The 17,912-nt window shown below is 45.7% G+C and overlaps 1 protein-coding gene across 1 annotated transcript; it reads right to left on the reverse strand.

Annotated features, from left to right (window-relative positions):
• Positions 1-6,895: 6,895 nt before the first annotated feature.
• FAM78A (family with sequence similarity 78 member A) lies at positions 6,896-17,707 on the reverse strand. The gene is made up of 2 exons (XM_063316137.1): positions 17,370-17,707; positions 6,896-7,657 (listed from the first exon to the last, which is right to left on the reverse strand). Exons 1-2 carry the CDS (start codon positions 17,705-17,707, stop codon positions 7,129-7,131), a joined length of 867 nt encoding a protein of 288 aa, XP_063172207.1. The 3' UTR covers positions 6,896-7,128.
• Positions 17,708-17,912: the final 205 nt, after the last annotated feature.

Raw genomic sequence — 17,912 nt, forward strand, 5'->3', positions numbered from 1 at the left:
ACAAATTAATGCAAACCGCAGCTTGTCATCAATTTCCTAGCTGCAATGGTGGCTATGACTTGATGCCCTAACAGAGTTGCTTCTGATTTCCTAAGGCTCTTCCCATGCCTCTCGCTGATCCACAGAGGTGGAAAGACAAGCAGATGATAGAGGAGAATGCAATATTTCAAGCATCTGCCAACTGCCTCCTCTTGGTCTGTCTTGGTTCCTCGTCCTATTTTTCGATCCTCCCATCTGGGGGGCTCTGGAGTCTAACTTTGCAGAGGAGCCAGTGTTATCTGGCAGTTGTCAACAGCGGCTGAGACAGAGGGGTGATGAAACCCTGGTCACCAACATCTTGTGTGGGCCTTTGTCACGGTGTTATAAATAGACCCGCGTTCCAGCCAAGACTTTGGGCCCTCGAGATGCCATGCATTGTTTGCTGAGCCTTCAACAGGTTTTAGCTGCAAAGAGCTTGGTTCTCCATGCAAACATCTCCAAGCTGAGCTCCAACAGGTGAAACATAGATGTTTGGACTAAAGCTTTAATCGGGCTACATATTATCCTGATACCTTTTTTGATGTTTCCTGGAAACCTGATGCTTCCCTTTAATAGGTGGGACTTGAGTTGAAAGCGTAAGGGATCAACCCTTCTCTACTTTCATTGTTTTCCTCTGTGAAATCCCTGTTCTACACTTCTTTCTGACATTTCCCATCTCTACGATGCCCCTGGTCTCTCTTCTCCGACATCCCCTTTCCCCTTTTCCTTCTCCGTGAAATTATTTTGGGTATGCAAGACTCTCCTGCTTTTTTCTTGGGGGGACACCCTATTACCTCTCTGTGATCCCTCCCTATCTCTTTCTATCTTCCATTCTTGCAGAAGTCTGTAGGTTGAGTCATGGCAACTGGATTTCTTTCTTTTTGGTTGAAACATTTCGCTGCTTGTCCAAGCAGCTTCTTCAGTCTGGGGAAAGGTTGGTGAGGGGACCCCATATATGTCTTCCAGGGTGGCTGCATCTTAACATCTGGACGTATATGGGGTCCCCTTACCAACCTTTGCCCAGACTGAAGAAGCTGCTTGGACAAGCAGCGAAATGTTTCATCCGAAAAGAGAGAAATCCAGTTGCCATGACTCAACCTACAGACTTCTGCAAGAATGGAAGATAGAAAGAGATAGGGAGGGATCACAGAGAGGTAATAGGGTGTCCCCCCAAGAAAAAAGCAGGAGAGTCTTGCATACCCAAAATAATTTCACGGAGAAGGAAAAGGGGAAAGGGGATGTCGGAGAAGAGAGACCAGGGGCATCGTAGAGATGGGAAATGTCAGAAAGAAGTGTAGAACAGGGATTTCACAGAGGAAAACAATGAAAGTAGAGAAGGAAGTCTCAACCTACAGACTTCCACCTGGATGACTGAGAATCTTCATTGACGTTCTTGCAGAAACTTGCTAGGAAAAGGACACTTGGCTTGCTGGGAAGTTGACTTGAGACTTCAAAGCATGAGATGGCCCAAGAGTCAAAGACCTCCTGCCCCACCATGCAGAAAAAGCAAATTCTGTCATTATCTAAACCAGGATTCTTTACTTGGCCGACATGCCATCACTCCCCAAAGGTGGAATTCAGAAGTATATGGAGCCCTGAAGAATACATGCTTGCTGGCCTTGTAGATTTGAATATGGCCATCTCTTTCCAAGATCCATTTACCCTACCAGATGAAGCAAGGCACTGTCCTTACTTCTGTTCATGCAGTGTGTGTAACCCAATTGATCTAACTCAAGTTAAATTTCCTTACTGGCGGGTATAGGCAGCCCATAACCACACTAAATCATCAAACCCTGCTCTTCTGGGAACAGAGGCATCCTACAAACCATGATATAGTTGGCACCAGGAGAGAACAGGCATTGAGCTTCATTAGATCATAGGCATGGGTGGGCACAGCTGGATTCTGCACTCAATGAATGGGAGGTGAATTCTTTACTGCCCAGTTCTACAATCTATCGGCCACTCTATATTTCCAACTCTCTCTTTTAGAGGACTTACTGGGTAAGGTGTGGGAACTGTCATTCAAATTGCAGAGTTGCAAGCAAAGGAGGTTCACTGCCTTAAGAATCTGATCTAGCTCCACCAGACTCTGTTTTATTTATCCCTTCTCCCCGTTATGCCTTTTTTTTTTCTGGCTCGTAGGAACTTAAAAGGCAAATAAAATCACAGCAGTCCATTTCTCTTTGAAAAATTCTGCTTTATTTCTTTGCTCTTTTTAAATGTTCCTCTTTTTTTTTAAAACTTCCCTAAAAGCGGAGGTGTTGTTTCTTGTCCTTTTTTTTTCTTTTTTAATTTCAACACCTCTTTTTAAGTGCCCATTCCTGGTACTTAAAAAAAAACCCCACAGTTAAATTCACAGTATTTTTGCAAAAAACAAACAAAAACAAAGACGGTTCTTATTGCTGCACCAAAATCCAGGCAGAAGGTTGGTGGTAGAAGCAGTTACAGCCAGACAGACGTTCCTTACCCATAACCCTCCACCTTCCTGCTGAATTCTTTGGCCCTTCTCTCCCAACTTTTTTTTTTTTTTTGGTGAACTGGTTCCTAAGGGATGCTTAACAGCTGGCAGCCCCAAATCAGAAATTGTTCACAGTGATGCAGTGAAGGAGAAAAGCATCTTGGGTCACTTTTGCTCAAAAGAAGGAATGAGGCTGAACTATTTCTACCAGTATTTCTCAAACTTGGCAACTTCAAGTTCTGCGGACTTCAATTCCCAGAATTCCCCAGCCAGCATGCTTTCAGATGCGTGGACTTCAACTCCCAGAATTCCCCAGCTAGAATTGCCGGTTGGGGAATTCTGGGAGTTGAAGTCATCACATCTTAAAGTTGCTGAGTTGAGAAACACTGTTTTATACTATCATGTCTGGGACTGAAGATGGTTGGAGGGAATCTTCACCCTCTGCCCTCCATTTCATCTCCATTTTCCATCTCCAGCCCTCCCCACCTAAATTGTTCGTATCCAGATTGATAAAGATTCAGGAGATCGTAATGTAAACAGCCAGCTGCAAACTCCCCCATTGTAAGTGAAAAGATCTGCCTCTGTGAAAGCCTGTTAGAGAATCAGAAAGACTCTACCTATATATGGGGATATATTACTTCTTATGGGAAACTAATTCAATGGGCATAATTCTTGCCAATCCGTTCCTTTTCATCTCAATAAATCTTGCCAGCGAGAACTTTGGGAGAAGTGTGGATACAGGGGGAAAAGAATTGCTTGTGGTTTTCAGCAGCTGCAAAGAGGAAAAAGGTGTGGGCAATTCCCGCTATTTCCCACCGAGCACCGCCATTTTGGCCTAATCTGGGGACGAATGATTTGGATGGTGGGACAAGGAACAGTTTGGCCAGGGAACGAGGAGAGATGGAAATCCATCGGAGCTAAAATGCAATTTTAAAGGAATTGCTTTGAGAGGGAGTTTCTCAAAGGGCTGCTGAATCTCATGGATATCATGCTAAGATAAAACTAGGGCAAGGGAAGGCACATGAGACCACCCCAGCCATTTTTAGTTGCCAAGATGAGAGGATCAACCTCTGCTTCCTGAACTTCGCACTCCCCTAGGGAGACGGAGGTGGAGAAAGCCATGTTGGGGATTTTGTAGTGTTCTAAAGAACCACTGTTGTTTAGGGAGGAAACCATGGTGAGAAGGATGTCTGTTGTTCACCTGCAGCTCCCACCATGCTGACTGGCTGTGGCTGATGAGCGCTGGAGTCTCCCATGAGGAGCACCTCAGATGTCCTACTGCTGGTCTTTAGTGGTGGCTGCCACCAACGTTGTACATTGTACCCCTACAAGATGTGTCTGAGTGTTGGAACTTCTTACGTAAAACCAACTATGAGCAAGACAAGTGGCCTGGAAGAGTCAACTTAGGAGGAACAGCTGAGTATTGGGTGCATTAAGCCTAGAGAGAAGTTTCTGAGGAGACACAAGTGTGGTCTTCAAGTATCTAAAGGGCAAGTGTGGAGAAGACAATGATTCAGAATTGTTCCAGAAGACAGGACAAGAAGTGGTGAGTTTCAAGTTACAAAGAAGTCATTTGGGGCTGGACATATAAGTCCTACCAGTAGGAGTTGTTCACTAATGGAAGAGCTGTCTCAAGGTCTGGTGCACCAGATCATCTCTAAGATTCTTTCCAAGCCTGATCGTGGAACCAGGGAGAAAATTGGAGAACGGGAGCACCCAGAGCCTTTTCTATTGAGTTGTGGCAACTTGGCACAGCCTTATCTGTAACTGTCCTTAATCGTCCCGTTGTCTTTGCCACAAGTGTCTTTTCCAGCTGCTGCCTTATTGTGTGTAATGTTGTGTGCAGAAACAGGTTGGCCAAGAGCCAGCTGAAAGGTTCTTAAGAAGGAGCCTGCCTATTCTTTTTTTTTTTCTCAAGTAAACAGGAAACCCCACAAGTGGAGATTGTCAGGCCACAATCCCTCCTTCTCTTTGAAATATAAAAAAGAATTCAGTTGTTGTTGTGATGTTGTTCTCTCCCGATCGACTTGCCAGACTTGAACAGGGGTGTGTATTTTGTGAGTCGACATGCTAAGCGCGTAAGGGAGGGTGCATTCGGAATAGAGCCTTGCACGCTTTCGTCGGGGGCTAGATAAGCATGTCCTTCAAAATAGCCGCTGTCTAATTTGGGGACTTGATGGGCAAGCCTGGTTTGGCTTTTCGGCTTCCTGATTATTTTTAAAGTCTGCACGGGCTGCAAAAGTCCGGGCGATGTAGCAGCTGAGGGGCCTCTGCTTTGCCCTCTGCAAAAAAAGCAGTTAGGGGAGGGGAAAATAGACCTTTCCAAGAACAGAGCCTGAATATTTTTGCCTCTGAGATCAAAAGCAAGGGAAAAGCTTGCAAAGTGTTTCCAAGCTCTGCAAGGAGCAGCAGAGATCAGCCTCCTAGAATTTTCTAGCTGTTAAGTGTAGCCTCAATTTCCTCTGAGTGTATTTATCATGCCCTGCCACAATCTCTCCCCGTGATTCCTGCGCATCCCTGCCTCTCTCCCAACGCAAACTATTAGATAATTAGTTTCTGAAATAGCAAGGCAGCATCAGGACAGTGCCATGGGATGTGCTGAAAAAGCCACGCACCTCTTTTGCACTTGAAATTAAATGATGCCCTCGTAGCCCAACCATCTTTGGGTCACCAAATCAATTTTCCTGCCCATAATGTCAGGGCAGAAACCGAGTTCACTTCTTGGAAATCCATGGGGAAACCATCTCCAGGGAGCCCTAGTTTTTAGATATAGTATATCCATTTCCCAGCCTGAGATTTCCTTGTGGTCTCCCTACCGAGCACCTCTCTCCAAGTGCCTGCTTAGATACTTTGGGATATCCAAGGTCAGCAATTTCCTCCATGTCTGTTGGCCTCCCCATTTCCAGCTAGAGGCTGTGAATAATAGCAGAGAGGAAGGAAGAATCAACGACATCTTTCTCTCTCTTTTAAGGGGCAGCAGTTCTTGCTTTTAAATTAATGGGCAGACCATGCCCAGCCCAAATCATAGCACCATTCATTTCTCTTATCTAGCTGTTAATACTTACTTGCTCCGCTATTGCAACCTATCAAAATCCCAAGGCACTGTTTTTCAGCAGGCGAGCAGGAAACCAAATTTAAGCTAAAATTTTATGCTAAATTCTCTCCCTGTGCTCTTGGCAAAGAGCGTTCTGTAATATTAAGTCCAGTTTATCATTTATCTCTTCCACTGTTAATTCAAAGCTTATTCCTTGCAGGTTCCATTGATTACCACACTTCCTGCTTGAACACAGTGAGTAGTAAACTATCTTTTAATTGCTCCGTATCCTGGATCTTTGTTCTCGTAACAAATATGTCTAGGAGAGGCCTTCAGCTTTGATTTCCTCCCTTTAGTTTTCTTTCTTTCCTTTTTTTAATTGAAAAAAAATAGTGCTATTTTTTCAATTAAAAATCAAAAGGGAAGGTCTCAGCTGCGCTTGGCATGGAGCAGCAAAACATGGAATCTCTAAACAGGAAGCTTTTAACTAAAGAGAAAGAAGTCCTTCAAGTTCTAAAAAAAATAAAGTGTCAATGTGTGTGTTTTTAAGGGAGAAAATAAATATGAAAAGATCAACAGAAAAAAAAACATTGGAATAGAACCATTTGTCAGCCTCGTGCGGATTCACAGGAAACACTGGATGAACGGGGGGGGGGGGGGGAGGTGATGCCTGAGTGTGGAGCGGAGCTGATTCCCTGCAACAGGCAGAAATTCAAACGATGCAGTTTAGGCTGAAAGGAGCTCAGCCAATGTAGTTCCAGCCTGTTTTTAACAGCACAACAGTTTACTTTCCAGGATTTTTGGGGACCATTTCAGACCATCCCTATCACCCCTGGAATGAAGCTTTTCCCCAAGACATCCAAAGCATTAATTAAAACAAAAAGCAAAATTGCTTGTTTGTTTCCCTTCTTGTGTCCCGCAGCTCACTGACACTCAATGCAGTTTAAGGCAAACGTTTGGCAACGCAAAGCAAAAATCTACGTAAGGCCGCACGACTTGGATTCGCAGTCCAGAATATCTTTCGAAACAGAGCGAGCATCACTTTCACCCCATCATCCTCACCCGCATCCACAGAAATCGAGTCTGCATTTTTGCTCCACGGACTCAGCAGCATTCACCGCTTCCTTCCTTCCTTCCTTCCTTCCTTCCTTCCTTCCTTCCTTCCTTCCTTCCTTCCTTCCTTCCTTCTCCCAGACCAAGGCAATGGAATCCCCCCTACCCTCTTTTCCCACCCACCCCACAAAAACCCTCTCTTTTAATTTCTCTCTCTCAGCGATCGGAGCTAAGTCCACCAGACTGAGCATCAGACAGCCATCAAAGGGAGGAAAAAGCGAATTTTTTAAAAGCTGGAAGTAGAGCGAGTGTTGGGAATCTGACAGGCCCCCCCATGCTCCCCCCACGCCAGAAACCTTGAAGGGAGTCCTCAGTTTGAGCTTTGCTTGCACAGTGAGATCCGTTCTGATGGAAGAAGGCAGAAATGGTTGCATTTTTTTTCCTTTTCTGATAAATGAGTTTAAAAGTGCTCCTCTGTTTTTGCTGATGTTTTTTTAAATACGAAGTGGGTTCTCCTCTTCTTTCCTCTGCCCCACCCCGTTCCCCCGTGCCACAAGGGGTCTGATTACCGATGTTTGGGCGGTATCACCACTAGGGGGCGCCCGTCGTTGGGCCTCCACATGAGGACCTGGGCATCATTGGCATTGGGTTTCACAAGGGCACTCGGTGGTATTGGTTCGTTCTTGCTCAGGACTTGGGGCTGCTCCTGAGCAGAGGGTTCCCTCAGCTTGGCACGGTGCCCTAGAGGATTGCCGGGGACCACGTCGATGCCCAGTTTCATCCGCCACTTGATCGTATGCAGGATCACCATCTCGTGGGTCATGGTGTTGGTGGCCACAAGCCACGTGGTGAAGCTCTGATCTCGATGGATGCACGTCAGCTTGGGCACGTTGCTGTCACTTACTGGGACAGCCCAGGTGACGCTGGGGTAGAAGTTGTCATTCATGCTGATGGTGAACTTAGCTTCCTTCCTGGTGGGCCCCACAATGGTGCACGTCTCGGTGGTGTTCCCGTACCAGGGATAGTTGACCCCGTCTGAGTCACTGATGGCTTGGATCTTGCCTTCAAGGAGATCTGGAAGCTCCCAGCTGGACCTGGGTCAAAAGTGAGAGAGAAGGGCCAAGTTAAGCAGGATCAGCATGAAGAAGACAGAAGAGGACCAAGCAGGTCATCACTCTCCGGAACGAAAAACAAGGTACACCAGCCTTTCTCAACCTTTGGCCCTGGAGGGACCCTTGAAATATTTTCCAAGCCCCGGGGAACCCCTGCCCATTCAGGCTCAAAGATAGGCCAGAAGTTACAAAATTACTGTATTTGTTTCATGAGTAGGCCTGTAGATATGCCTGAACAGTGTTCTTAAACTGAAAATAAAGAATGAAACTCACCTCTTGAATGTAAAGTTTCCTGAATTTGAAATAATTTTTTAAATAAATCGGGATCTCCCAGGGAACCCCTAGTGGCCTCTCGCGGAACCCTGGGGTGCCACGGAACCCTGGTTGAGGAACCCTGAGTACACATCTGTTATCATCCTCCCACAGCTACTACCCACAATCTGCGCCAAAAGAATTGCTGTCTTTGAGCCTGGCGGTGATCGATGGCCATCTTGATTAATGCTCACTGGCTGGTAATAGGCACTGCCTTAAGCATAGAGTTTCTTTAAGTTTGCCTTGGTAGATGAAGCAAAATCGTCAACTGTGGTTTATTCAGCAAGCTATGGTTAAGCAAACCACAGCCTGCATTGTTGCCTGAAACTGGATCCTGATAGAGTGATCTTCTCCACCTCTCTAATCCTCTTTGACAGCCATTCAAATGGGCGGCCATCGGCAACTCTGAAAGCTGAATGATGTGCCTTGCAAAGAAGCAATTCCCCCTTCGTCATCAATGAGCGGACTGCGTTCTTGGATCCACAGACTCAAAATAGCTTCCTAGATGACTAAACAGCAGACTTTCGTTTATTTTAAAGGACAATGATTTATAAAAGCTTTACCACGCACATGCCTGTACTTCCAAGCAACATTCAAGATTGGAGTGAGAAAGCAATGTACTGGAATGCTTCTGGTCTGGACCCTCGTTTTATATTTAATTTTTCAAAGAGTGCATGTATGGTTTTAAATCCCAGAAAGACCATTACTCCACAGGGATCTTTAAGGCCAAACAAACCCAGTTTAACCTAACCAGGTTTATCAAGCTGTACAGATATCCTTGCTAAATTCTGACCCAGCTTGGCCAAGGGTTTTGTATGAACCCAGCCCTGAAGATGGATAGTGGGTCTGGAGAGAGAGAGATTGAGAGAGAGAACGAAAGAGAGAACGAAAGAGAGATCAAACAGGAGTCCAAGCTACATTCAAAAAGAGTGGCATAATTTTTGCAAGCACAATTCGATTGCCGGCATGGTGCAATGCTCTGGCAATTATCCATTCGGTGGTATAAAGCTATTTGATTGCCCCCTAATTAATTAATTGTAATAGGCCTGATGTTCTTAATGCTGTGGAATGTCATCAGTTTAAAGTGACCTGTGCCAGCCATACCCAACCTGGCTGGGTACAATGCTTGAAATCCAGCAAGTTAAGCACCAGGCTAGAAACCAGGAGGCCGTGAGTTCTAGTACCGCCTGAGGCACAAAGCCAGCTGGGGGACCTTGGGCCAGCCGCTCTCTCTCTACCCTAGCAAGGAGGCAATGGCAAACCACTTCTGAAAAACCTTGCCAAGAAAACTGCAGGGACTCACCCAGGCAGTCTCCAAGAATCAGACACAATTGAACAGATTAAAAAAAAGTGGGCTGGGCACAATGTTTTCCAAGTTTGCATACGATACAAGCCCAGGCGAATTGGGCAAACACAGCAAAGGGGTTTAGCACGTGCCAATGCAGCTGCTGTGATGGGATTTACTCTACATTTATTTTAACATTCCCCACTTTCGGTGACCAGGCTGGTTCACCGGTTGGGAGAGCATTACAAGACAAGCGGGCAGCGAAAAGACAAGCACAGCCAAGAAGGGTGGACAGGAGGGATGTAGATGAAGCTGGTGCCCGAATGACAGGCTCCATTCCAGCGTGGGCTTCCCCGGGACAGAAAAATGACATGCCCACTCTTTTCATCTTCCCTTCAGCTTGCTCAGCGTGGCTGGTTTCTCCTAGCAATTAAATCCACCCCCAAATTTCAAGGGGAGGACAGAAAAAGACTTCTCTTCCCCCCTCCCTGCTTTAATTGCTGACGAGGAAGCCAATCTGGCCCTCAACTTTCTCTTCTTGCCATCAGCCCCTACAGTTGGGTCTCCTGAAACCAAAATGTCCTTTAACTCCTTGGCCCCACCAAGCCTTTCAAACAGGTTGCTGGTATGAAAAAAAGAGGCAAAAAACAGCAAACTGCGTGCCTGGAGTGGCCGTAAGAATGCTATTTCAGAGCGTGCAATTCACTTTATTTTTAATCAACTTTATTTATTTCCCCCCCCCCATTGTTTCCTCCAGTACATTGCAGAAGGTGATGCCACACACTTTAAAGGGCCCTTGGCCTTACAAAGGTGGGGCCTCCTTTAACAAGCAGCAACTGATTAGCTTTGTCAAATGGAGCAACTGAGCCATCAATGCTAGAATTCAGTGCTAAGAGTCGCTTGCTTTGCATTTCAAATCTCTTGAGTTTGGTTCCTGGCAACTCTAGTTGATAGGATTAAAAAAACAGGGAGGTCTAACTCCCACAGCTACCACCACCTCTTCTTAACTAAGACTTCATCCCCGCTCACTAAACTGGGTTCTGAAACAGCATGACCCAAAATGGCTAGTCACCTACGGCGATAAAAATCACATTCTAGGTGAGTCAACAAGGAACGCTTTTGCAAAACTTGTGCCCAATGGCCAGAATGAACGAGAGCGGAAATTCTCAAATTAAGGTCTGCTCATATGGATCTCTTGTCTTGCTAAGTGTCTTTGTTTGCATTAGTAAAATATAACAAAAAGAATAAGCGGCAATGCCAAAAAAAAATGCATTACATTAAACTAGACTTGAGGGGAAACAAGGAGAAGAAAATAAAAGCCAAGGATCCAAATGATGTTGATAGAAAATTAATTCCGTCGTTGAACTGATTATTAAATCTAAACCCTATGGAAACATGTCGCTCCGTCTCTTCATTTTGAGAATGCAAGGACCTTTCAGAAATCAAGAGACAGATCTGAATCCGTTCTAACATCAGGGCTCTAGATCTCTTTCCCTCTGTGCAAGATAAAGGTCTTCTTGAATTTTCCCTAACCCTTGTCGGGGGGCGGGGGGCGGGGGGAATAGAGAAATATTGGCCAATCAACCTGTCAATTACGATAATGTATTTTGCATGCTTAAAAGAATTCCCACCACAGCGGCTAAAGAATCATAAACTCGTTTTTCCCCCTAGCCTGAGATTAATTCTCATTTTCTTTTTCAGCCTTTGGGTAAAATCTGCAGAGCTCATTCTCACGGAGGTCAGCTACCCTGATAACGCATCCCGTGGAAATAGGACTGAAGGTAACGTCTTTGTCAAGTGAAACTCGGTTCCCGATGATTTTATGGACATCTCCACACAGTTTTATTCCCAACAGTATGGAAATAATTTCCCCCGGCTTTATCCAGGGCATCGTTTTCACCTTCAACCATTTTTCACCACTAATCTTTAACCTCCAAGTGTTGCTTACAGCTGTGGGGTTTCCTGGTGGTCTCCCATCCAAACTCAAACCAGATCCAACCCTGCTTGGCAGAGGCCAACTAGGTCTTACCCATTAAGCTGCACTCTACGATGTAGACCTTGTTGAACCATGCAAAACAGGGCAAGCCTCCTTAATCTTCAGCCCTAACTCACCTCCCCACCAGCAAAGCCTCTGACTTCACAACAGCCCTCGTATTTTGCTAGCAAGGCCAAAAACAGAACCAAACCATAAAACCTGAAAGAACAGATTAGGGATAGACCATCATGGAGAAAATCTATCTACAGGTAGTCCTCGACTTACCACAATTGGGACCGGAACTTCCATTGCTAGGCAAGGCGGTCATTAAGTGAGTCATGCCCAATTTTACGACCTTTTTTGCCACAGTTGTTAAGCGAATCACCACAGCCATTAAGCAAATCACTTGGTTATTAAATGAATCCGGCTTCCCCCATTAACTTTGCTTGTTAGAAGCCGACTGGGAAGGTCGCAAGTGCTATCACGTGACCCCAGGATGCTGCAACCATTGTAAACACATGCCAATTGCCAAGCACCTTTGATCATGTGACCTCAAGGATGCTGTGACAGTTGTAAGTGTGAGGACCGGTCATAAGTCACTTTTATCAGCACCGTCGTAACTTGGAATGGTTGCTAAACAGATAGTTGTAAGTCGAGGACTACCTGTATGGAGTTGCTAAGAGTTGAAAATGACTTGATGGCCCATAATCAATCCATCAGTCAATCAATCAACCAAACCATTAGACTAGTTGCCCCAGAACTGGATGGACAAATTGAGCATGCATCAGCTGCTGTAAAAGAAACCGGTCAGGTATTTGGTAGGTGATTTCATGACCTGCAGCAATCAACCTGCTGAATAAGTAAAATACCAAATAAATAAGTAAATGCTTTGTACATCGGAGGTGCTGCTCACAAAAGCTGGCGCCTTTCAATCCAATGTCTTCGCTGGCAAAGGTGTGGCCAGATCCTGCCGCAAGGGGAATTCTCCCCTCTTAAGGCAACGTCTCGACATGCAAATAATGCTCAGTTGTTTGCTGCATGGAAATCGTTCCCAAGTTGCCTTCAGCAACAAGCTTCTCAGTTTATTTTGCTCAAGGTTGCCACAAACGATGGGGTCCAGACCACCGTCTTTCCTAAGCCAGATGTCCCTGCAGTTTTCAGATCCACTTCCTTTCTGCCTGCACTCACATCTGCAGAAACAGACCCCTTCGCTCATCTAGTATCTTGCAAACTCATCTGTTCCTGCAGAGTTAGGAAGTCTCTTTGACATTGGGCAGGAAACGGGACTTTCAGGCTGAAGGCTCAGCCCCAACTGAGCCGCGTTAGGCTTCGCATGACCCTCTGGAGACCCTCAGCCTTTGGAGGCTAAGAACAGGGGGCCAGGAAGGAGATTACGTGGCGCTCTTGTGTAATTATTCTGGTATTTCCCCAGTGCAAACCACATGGCCGTTAAGTGAATCACACAGCTCCCCATTGATTTTGCTTGCCGGAAGCTGGCCAGGAGGTCAAAAATGACGATCACGTGACCATGTGACTCTGTGACAGTCATAAATGCAGACCAGTTGCCAAGCGCCCAAATCATGACCATGTGAACATGGGGGATGCTGTGATGGTCATAAGTGTTAGGACTGGTCATAAATCGGTTTTTTTTCAGCAATGTCACAAGTCCGAATCATCACTAAATGAATGGTTGTTAAGTGAGGACTACCTGTAGTGGATTATTTAACCTTGATGGTCTATCTAGGCCTGGATTAGGGTTACAGCAGTCACCCCCCCAAATGGCTGACCTCCAGATGCATTGGGCTCCAGTTCCCATCATTCTCAGCCAGCCTGGACAACTGCAGGAATGCACAGCTTTGGAGGGGAAGGGCTAGAATCAAAAAAGCAATCTTCAGTTTGGGAAGATTGATTGTCTGTCCCTGTCCAACATTTCAGGATCTAAGAGACCTATTTTGTAATTCACCAGCACATAATGGACTTCGGAAAATGAAAACAGGGCTACAGAGCCAATCCTGGCCACAGATCCTGGCAAATATAGTAGAAATGCACCTCACTGGCTTCCAATTACCCTCAAGCTTGAGCAGAAGGTCAATAAATCCATGTCTAAATCCAGGAACCAGGTTGGTGGCTTCCAAACAAGCCAGGATTTAACCACCTTTGCCAAACCTGACTTGTTATCCTGGCTTACATTATTGATTCATTCAAATGGTTAGGCTGCCTAAGAGCCAACACACTCTGGGCAGTTTATCATACAGCACAGCAAGAAATGCAAGTTGAACAAAAATAGATATAACAGAAAGCAAAAATAAAAACACCATATCAGCTAGGCAGCTGCAAGGCGGCCCTTCAGAAACTAAAACCATATGGATTTAAAGCCAGTTAAAATCCAATTTACAAGTCTGGGGAAATAGATCTTCATCTGGTGCCCAATGATGCTAATGTGGGTCCCAGGCAGGCCTCTCTGGGGAGAGCATTCCAGAAATGGGGTGCAGAGGCCCAAATTCACTATTGGGTGGGCCTAGAGCAGGCTTGTTTGGAAACACACCCCAGGAACCTGGGTTTGGGGGTCCCAATAAGCCATTGCATTTCTGGCTTGTTTGCTGATGCATGCAAACAGGAGAAGCAACGTGGAAGGCTGCTAATTCATAGGTGGAAAAGGCGAGGAAGGCAGAGTGTTAAACTCAGTGCAAAAAATGGCTTTATTTTTCCTTGTTTTGGATGGGGCAGTTTGCTACATCAAGCCAAAGATCCTAATCTTCATTACAACGCAGCAAAATTTAAATAGAGGGGGCCTCTAATCTCCTTTTGCAGATGGCCAAGTTTCTTTTTTAATGCCTGCCTGTTTTAACTTCCCTTTCTACTCTTGCTGGTAAGGCTGTGCTATCGCTGGGCTATTTAAAGCAAGCTTCCCCTTTTACTTCCTGTTTTAAGAGGAGGCAGGTGTCAGGAGTGGGGTAACCCCAGTTAAGGAGCCCTGCAAAGCCTAAGCTAATTTAATTTGTAGTTTCACCAAACTCACCCTTCTTTTCCACCCCACATTTTCTTGCAGCTCAGGGCCGAATTTAATCATCATAATAATCCTGCAGCTCTGGATGTTTCTTTGGGGTCAACCAAGCTGTGGCATGGCAGATCTGGATGATATCTGTGGCTGGTTTTAACTTCAAACAACCCCCGCCCAAAATTCAGAAAGACGTTAAACCTTTTGGAAATTCAGTCTCCCCAAGTGTGAAACAGCCACTAGCCATCCCATTTTTTGCTCCGTGGGCTGCAAATTGAGATGGGAAGATTCCTCAAACCAGTTGGGGAAAGTGGTTGTAAGGAAATAAAACTCTGCACTAAGAAAACTAGCATGGAAGGGACAAAGCGTTGCTAGCAAAATGTTTCATCTTGTTCAGTCTAGTTTTCTACCAGTATTTCTCAAACTTGGCAACTTTAAGACACGTGGACTTCAACTCCCAGAGTTCCCCAGCCAGCAGGCTGGCTAGGGAACTCTGGGAGTTGAAGTCCACGTGTCTTAAAGTTGCCAAGTTTGAGAAGCCCTGTAAGCTCTAACTGCAGCCCAAAATCCAGACAAAATTGGTCTATGAAAACTAGGGTAGTCACTTCATGCTGATGCCCTCCAAGACCCACACCTGTTCAAAGCCAAAGTTTTGAGAAATAGGCTGTTGCTCACGCCATAAGTGCCAAGTGTCAAAGCCATGGGATGGGTGAGTGAGCAATCGATCTTTTAATTCCGTAGAAGGTGGCATTCCGTATCTTTGATTCACAGGACAACAGCAGCATTCCATGGTAGCTAACCACAGTTGAGATCAAGACAACCTTGAGTTGAAAGCTTAGATAAGGCTGCAAAACTGCTCACTTTAAAACCCTGGTGAGGTCAATGACAGGGCATGTCCTACATCCCAGGGTGATTCATTTCAGAGTCCATCAGCCTTCCCAGGTGGACCAGACAGGAAACACGACCAGATGAGCTAATTCTACTTTATTGTAAGGCTACATTGACAGAATCTTGCAAGTCTGAAAGGACAATTCTCCCCCCATCTCCTTTACAGCCAAAAAAATAGGGAGGGTCCCTTCTGAGCCTCTTTCTCCACCCATTATGCAGCTGTGGGCTGTGCCCTCTCTTATCTGGCCATTCCCTTGGCAGCATCTCTTTGCCCCGTCTCTCAAGGTCTTTCTCACATACCGCTACAGAACACAAGGACTCAAGCCTCACCCGATCCCCGGCTTTGTGTGTCACAAACTCCCACTCAACTCCTGAGAAAATCGAGAATCATCCATCAGGGGCCAATTGTTTATTAGAGAAGGCTTCAGCTAGTTGCCTGGCTCAGTCTGCATCCAAGTAGCTAGTTCAGCTGCCCCCAAACAGCCACCTTCCCCATGTCTGGACTGCAAGACCCAGAATCCTTAGCAACAGCCAAAGGCTAGCTGGGGGTTGAAATCTGCATGGCTGGAGGAACCCCAGAATTCTCAGTGGTGGCCATGGTGCCTTGGGAATTCTGGGAATTGTAGTCCATCCAACTGGACGGGCTCTTCGCATTCCAGAATCCGGTCATCATGCAAATGTCACGATTCACATACCTGCATCAAGGATCAGCATGACATCAACAAGGTGTGTTGTGTGTGCCACCAAGAACGGCCTGGCCTGATTTTTGGTGACTTAGTGAATGTGTAATTGGCTCTTTCTCCCTCGTTCTTGAGCTCCATCTCCTAATAGTTTCTTGCAAGCTTTAGCAAGTGTCGCCCCTTTGTTTACATCCAGAGTAGCCCATCCAGCCTTTATTCCAAATATTCTACCTCCAGTGAATGCCATTTTGAAAGAGGGGGGAAAGAGAGGAAAAGGCAAGGCAACGCAAAACTATCCCAAGAGGTCTTGTCATTCCAAAGCAGGACATCCTGAAGTCATTCAAGTCAGAATCCCCCGAACCACTAATGAATTTTCACACATGAAAGCATCATCCTCAAAAACACTTTTCTCTTTCCATGATGGTTGACAACGACAAGAAAAATAACTTGAAGAAGTGGCCAGAATCAGCCATCTTGAACAACCGTCTGCCTGCCTTAGATGGGACCGGTCTTTCCGAAAAGGATAAATGAAAAAGAGGTGAGTGGTTGAAGGGTTTTTGCTTAAAGTAGAAAGGCAGACAAGAATAAGGAATTCACGTTGTGAAAATGAGAATGAATGTATGGACTCGATAGAGTGATTCCGTTTTTAAAAACAATCTGCCTGGACTTTCTAGGATGGTCCCTTAGGGATTAGGAAAATATTTCAAATTAAAAAAACCTGATGTCTTAGGAAGATAATGATTTTACATTTTGTGCCAGATGAAGATCCAGTGTTTGAAAGTCCAAGCGAGATGGCATCTAAAAATCTGTAGGCTAGTATAATCCAGTATGGGGGCAATCTGGGGTTTGGAAAGGCAAACTGTCTTCAGATCATCTCATCCCCCTCTCTATTTGCCCTGCTGTGAAATGAGGTGGAGGGGGGGATCTTAATGCTTCTTGTAGAGTTGTGAGTTTTAATGGACTTGCCAAGGCTGATTCTTGGATTCTCACTCATTTTGCCTCTTGGTCCCCCAGAGATTTCCTGTGCTAAACCAAGAGGAAGTTAACCAGACAAAATGCTGATGGTGCAAAACCCTCTCCCCCCACTTCTTTTCCACATACTAAACCTACTCATTCTGGGTTCACACAATACACTAACCCAGCCTTTCCCAACCTTCTGACCCTGGAGGGACCCTTGAAATATTTTCCAGGCCTGGGGGAACCCCTGCACATTCGGGCTCAAATAGAGGCCAGAGGTTACAAAATGATTACGTTCATTTCATGGGTAGGCCTGTCTATATGCCTCAACGGTGTTCTTAAACTAGAAATAAAGAATGAAACTTGCCTCTTTAATGTGAAGTTGCCCAGATTTGAAATAATTTTTAAAATAAATCGGGATCTCCCAGGGAACCCCTAGGGACCTCTTGTGGAACTCGGGGGTGCCACCGAACCCTGGTTGAGAAACCCTGCCCTAAGCCATCAATAAACCCCAAACTATCTCCTGCAAACACGGAGTGGAAACGGTGCCGGCCAGCCGCACCTTGTCAATGTCATGCCCCCAAACCATAGTCACTCACATGCCATGATCGCCGTAGTAGTTGTAAAACTCCATGTGACTGCAAGCCTGTATCCACCCCACAATCCAGGTCTCTTTTTTGGGCAAAGGAGGCAACAGCACTTGAGCGGAAGCCCGAAAATGCGGGGTGCGGTACCTCAATACCACGCTGGATGACTCATCGATGATTGTGGGGACCGGGTCGATGGAAGCTTTGATTTCCAAGACTGAGATGCTTTCCCGAAATCCTTTCGCTTTGCAGCTAATGCTCTGGATACAGCCCATGGCCCAGAGTACCAGCACAACGGCAAGAAGGCACCAGCAATCTTCTTCATCTGTCAACTCAAACCCGATATCCATAGGATAGAAGACGCATTCTGGTAGAAGACTTCAGCCAGTTTATAGAGGGGGCGCAGGCCGGGGTGCTGCTGAACAAATAAATTCAGCAGAATTGTCTTTGCCAAGAGGCCTTGGGGTAGATTTCTCTGTGCCACCGAGTCAGAAAAGGTTAAATTCACCGCGTTTCAAAGGAAGAAGATTTAAGTCCAATAATCCAAGTTTTGCT

This window comes from Candoia aspera, chromosome 16, assembly GCF_035149785.1.
Source record: "Candoia aspera isolate rCanAsp1 chromosome 16, rCanAsp1.hap2, whole genome shotgun sequence".
Classification (NCBI taxonomy): Eukaryota; Metazoa; Chordata; class Lepidosauria; order Squamata; family Boidae; genus Candoia; species Candoia aspera.

Excerpts from the sequence above, each read along its gene's own strand:
- FAM78A (XM_063316137.1), bottom strand. The coding sequence starts at position 17,707 with ATGGATATCGGGTTTGAGTTGACAGATGAAGAAGATTGCTGGTGCCTT. Across the intron at positions 7,658-17,369 it reads TACTACGGCGATCATGGCAT|GTCCAGCTGGGAGCTTCCAG; the intron begins GTGAGTGACTAT and ends CTTTTGACCCAG.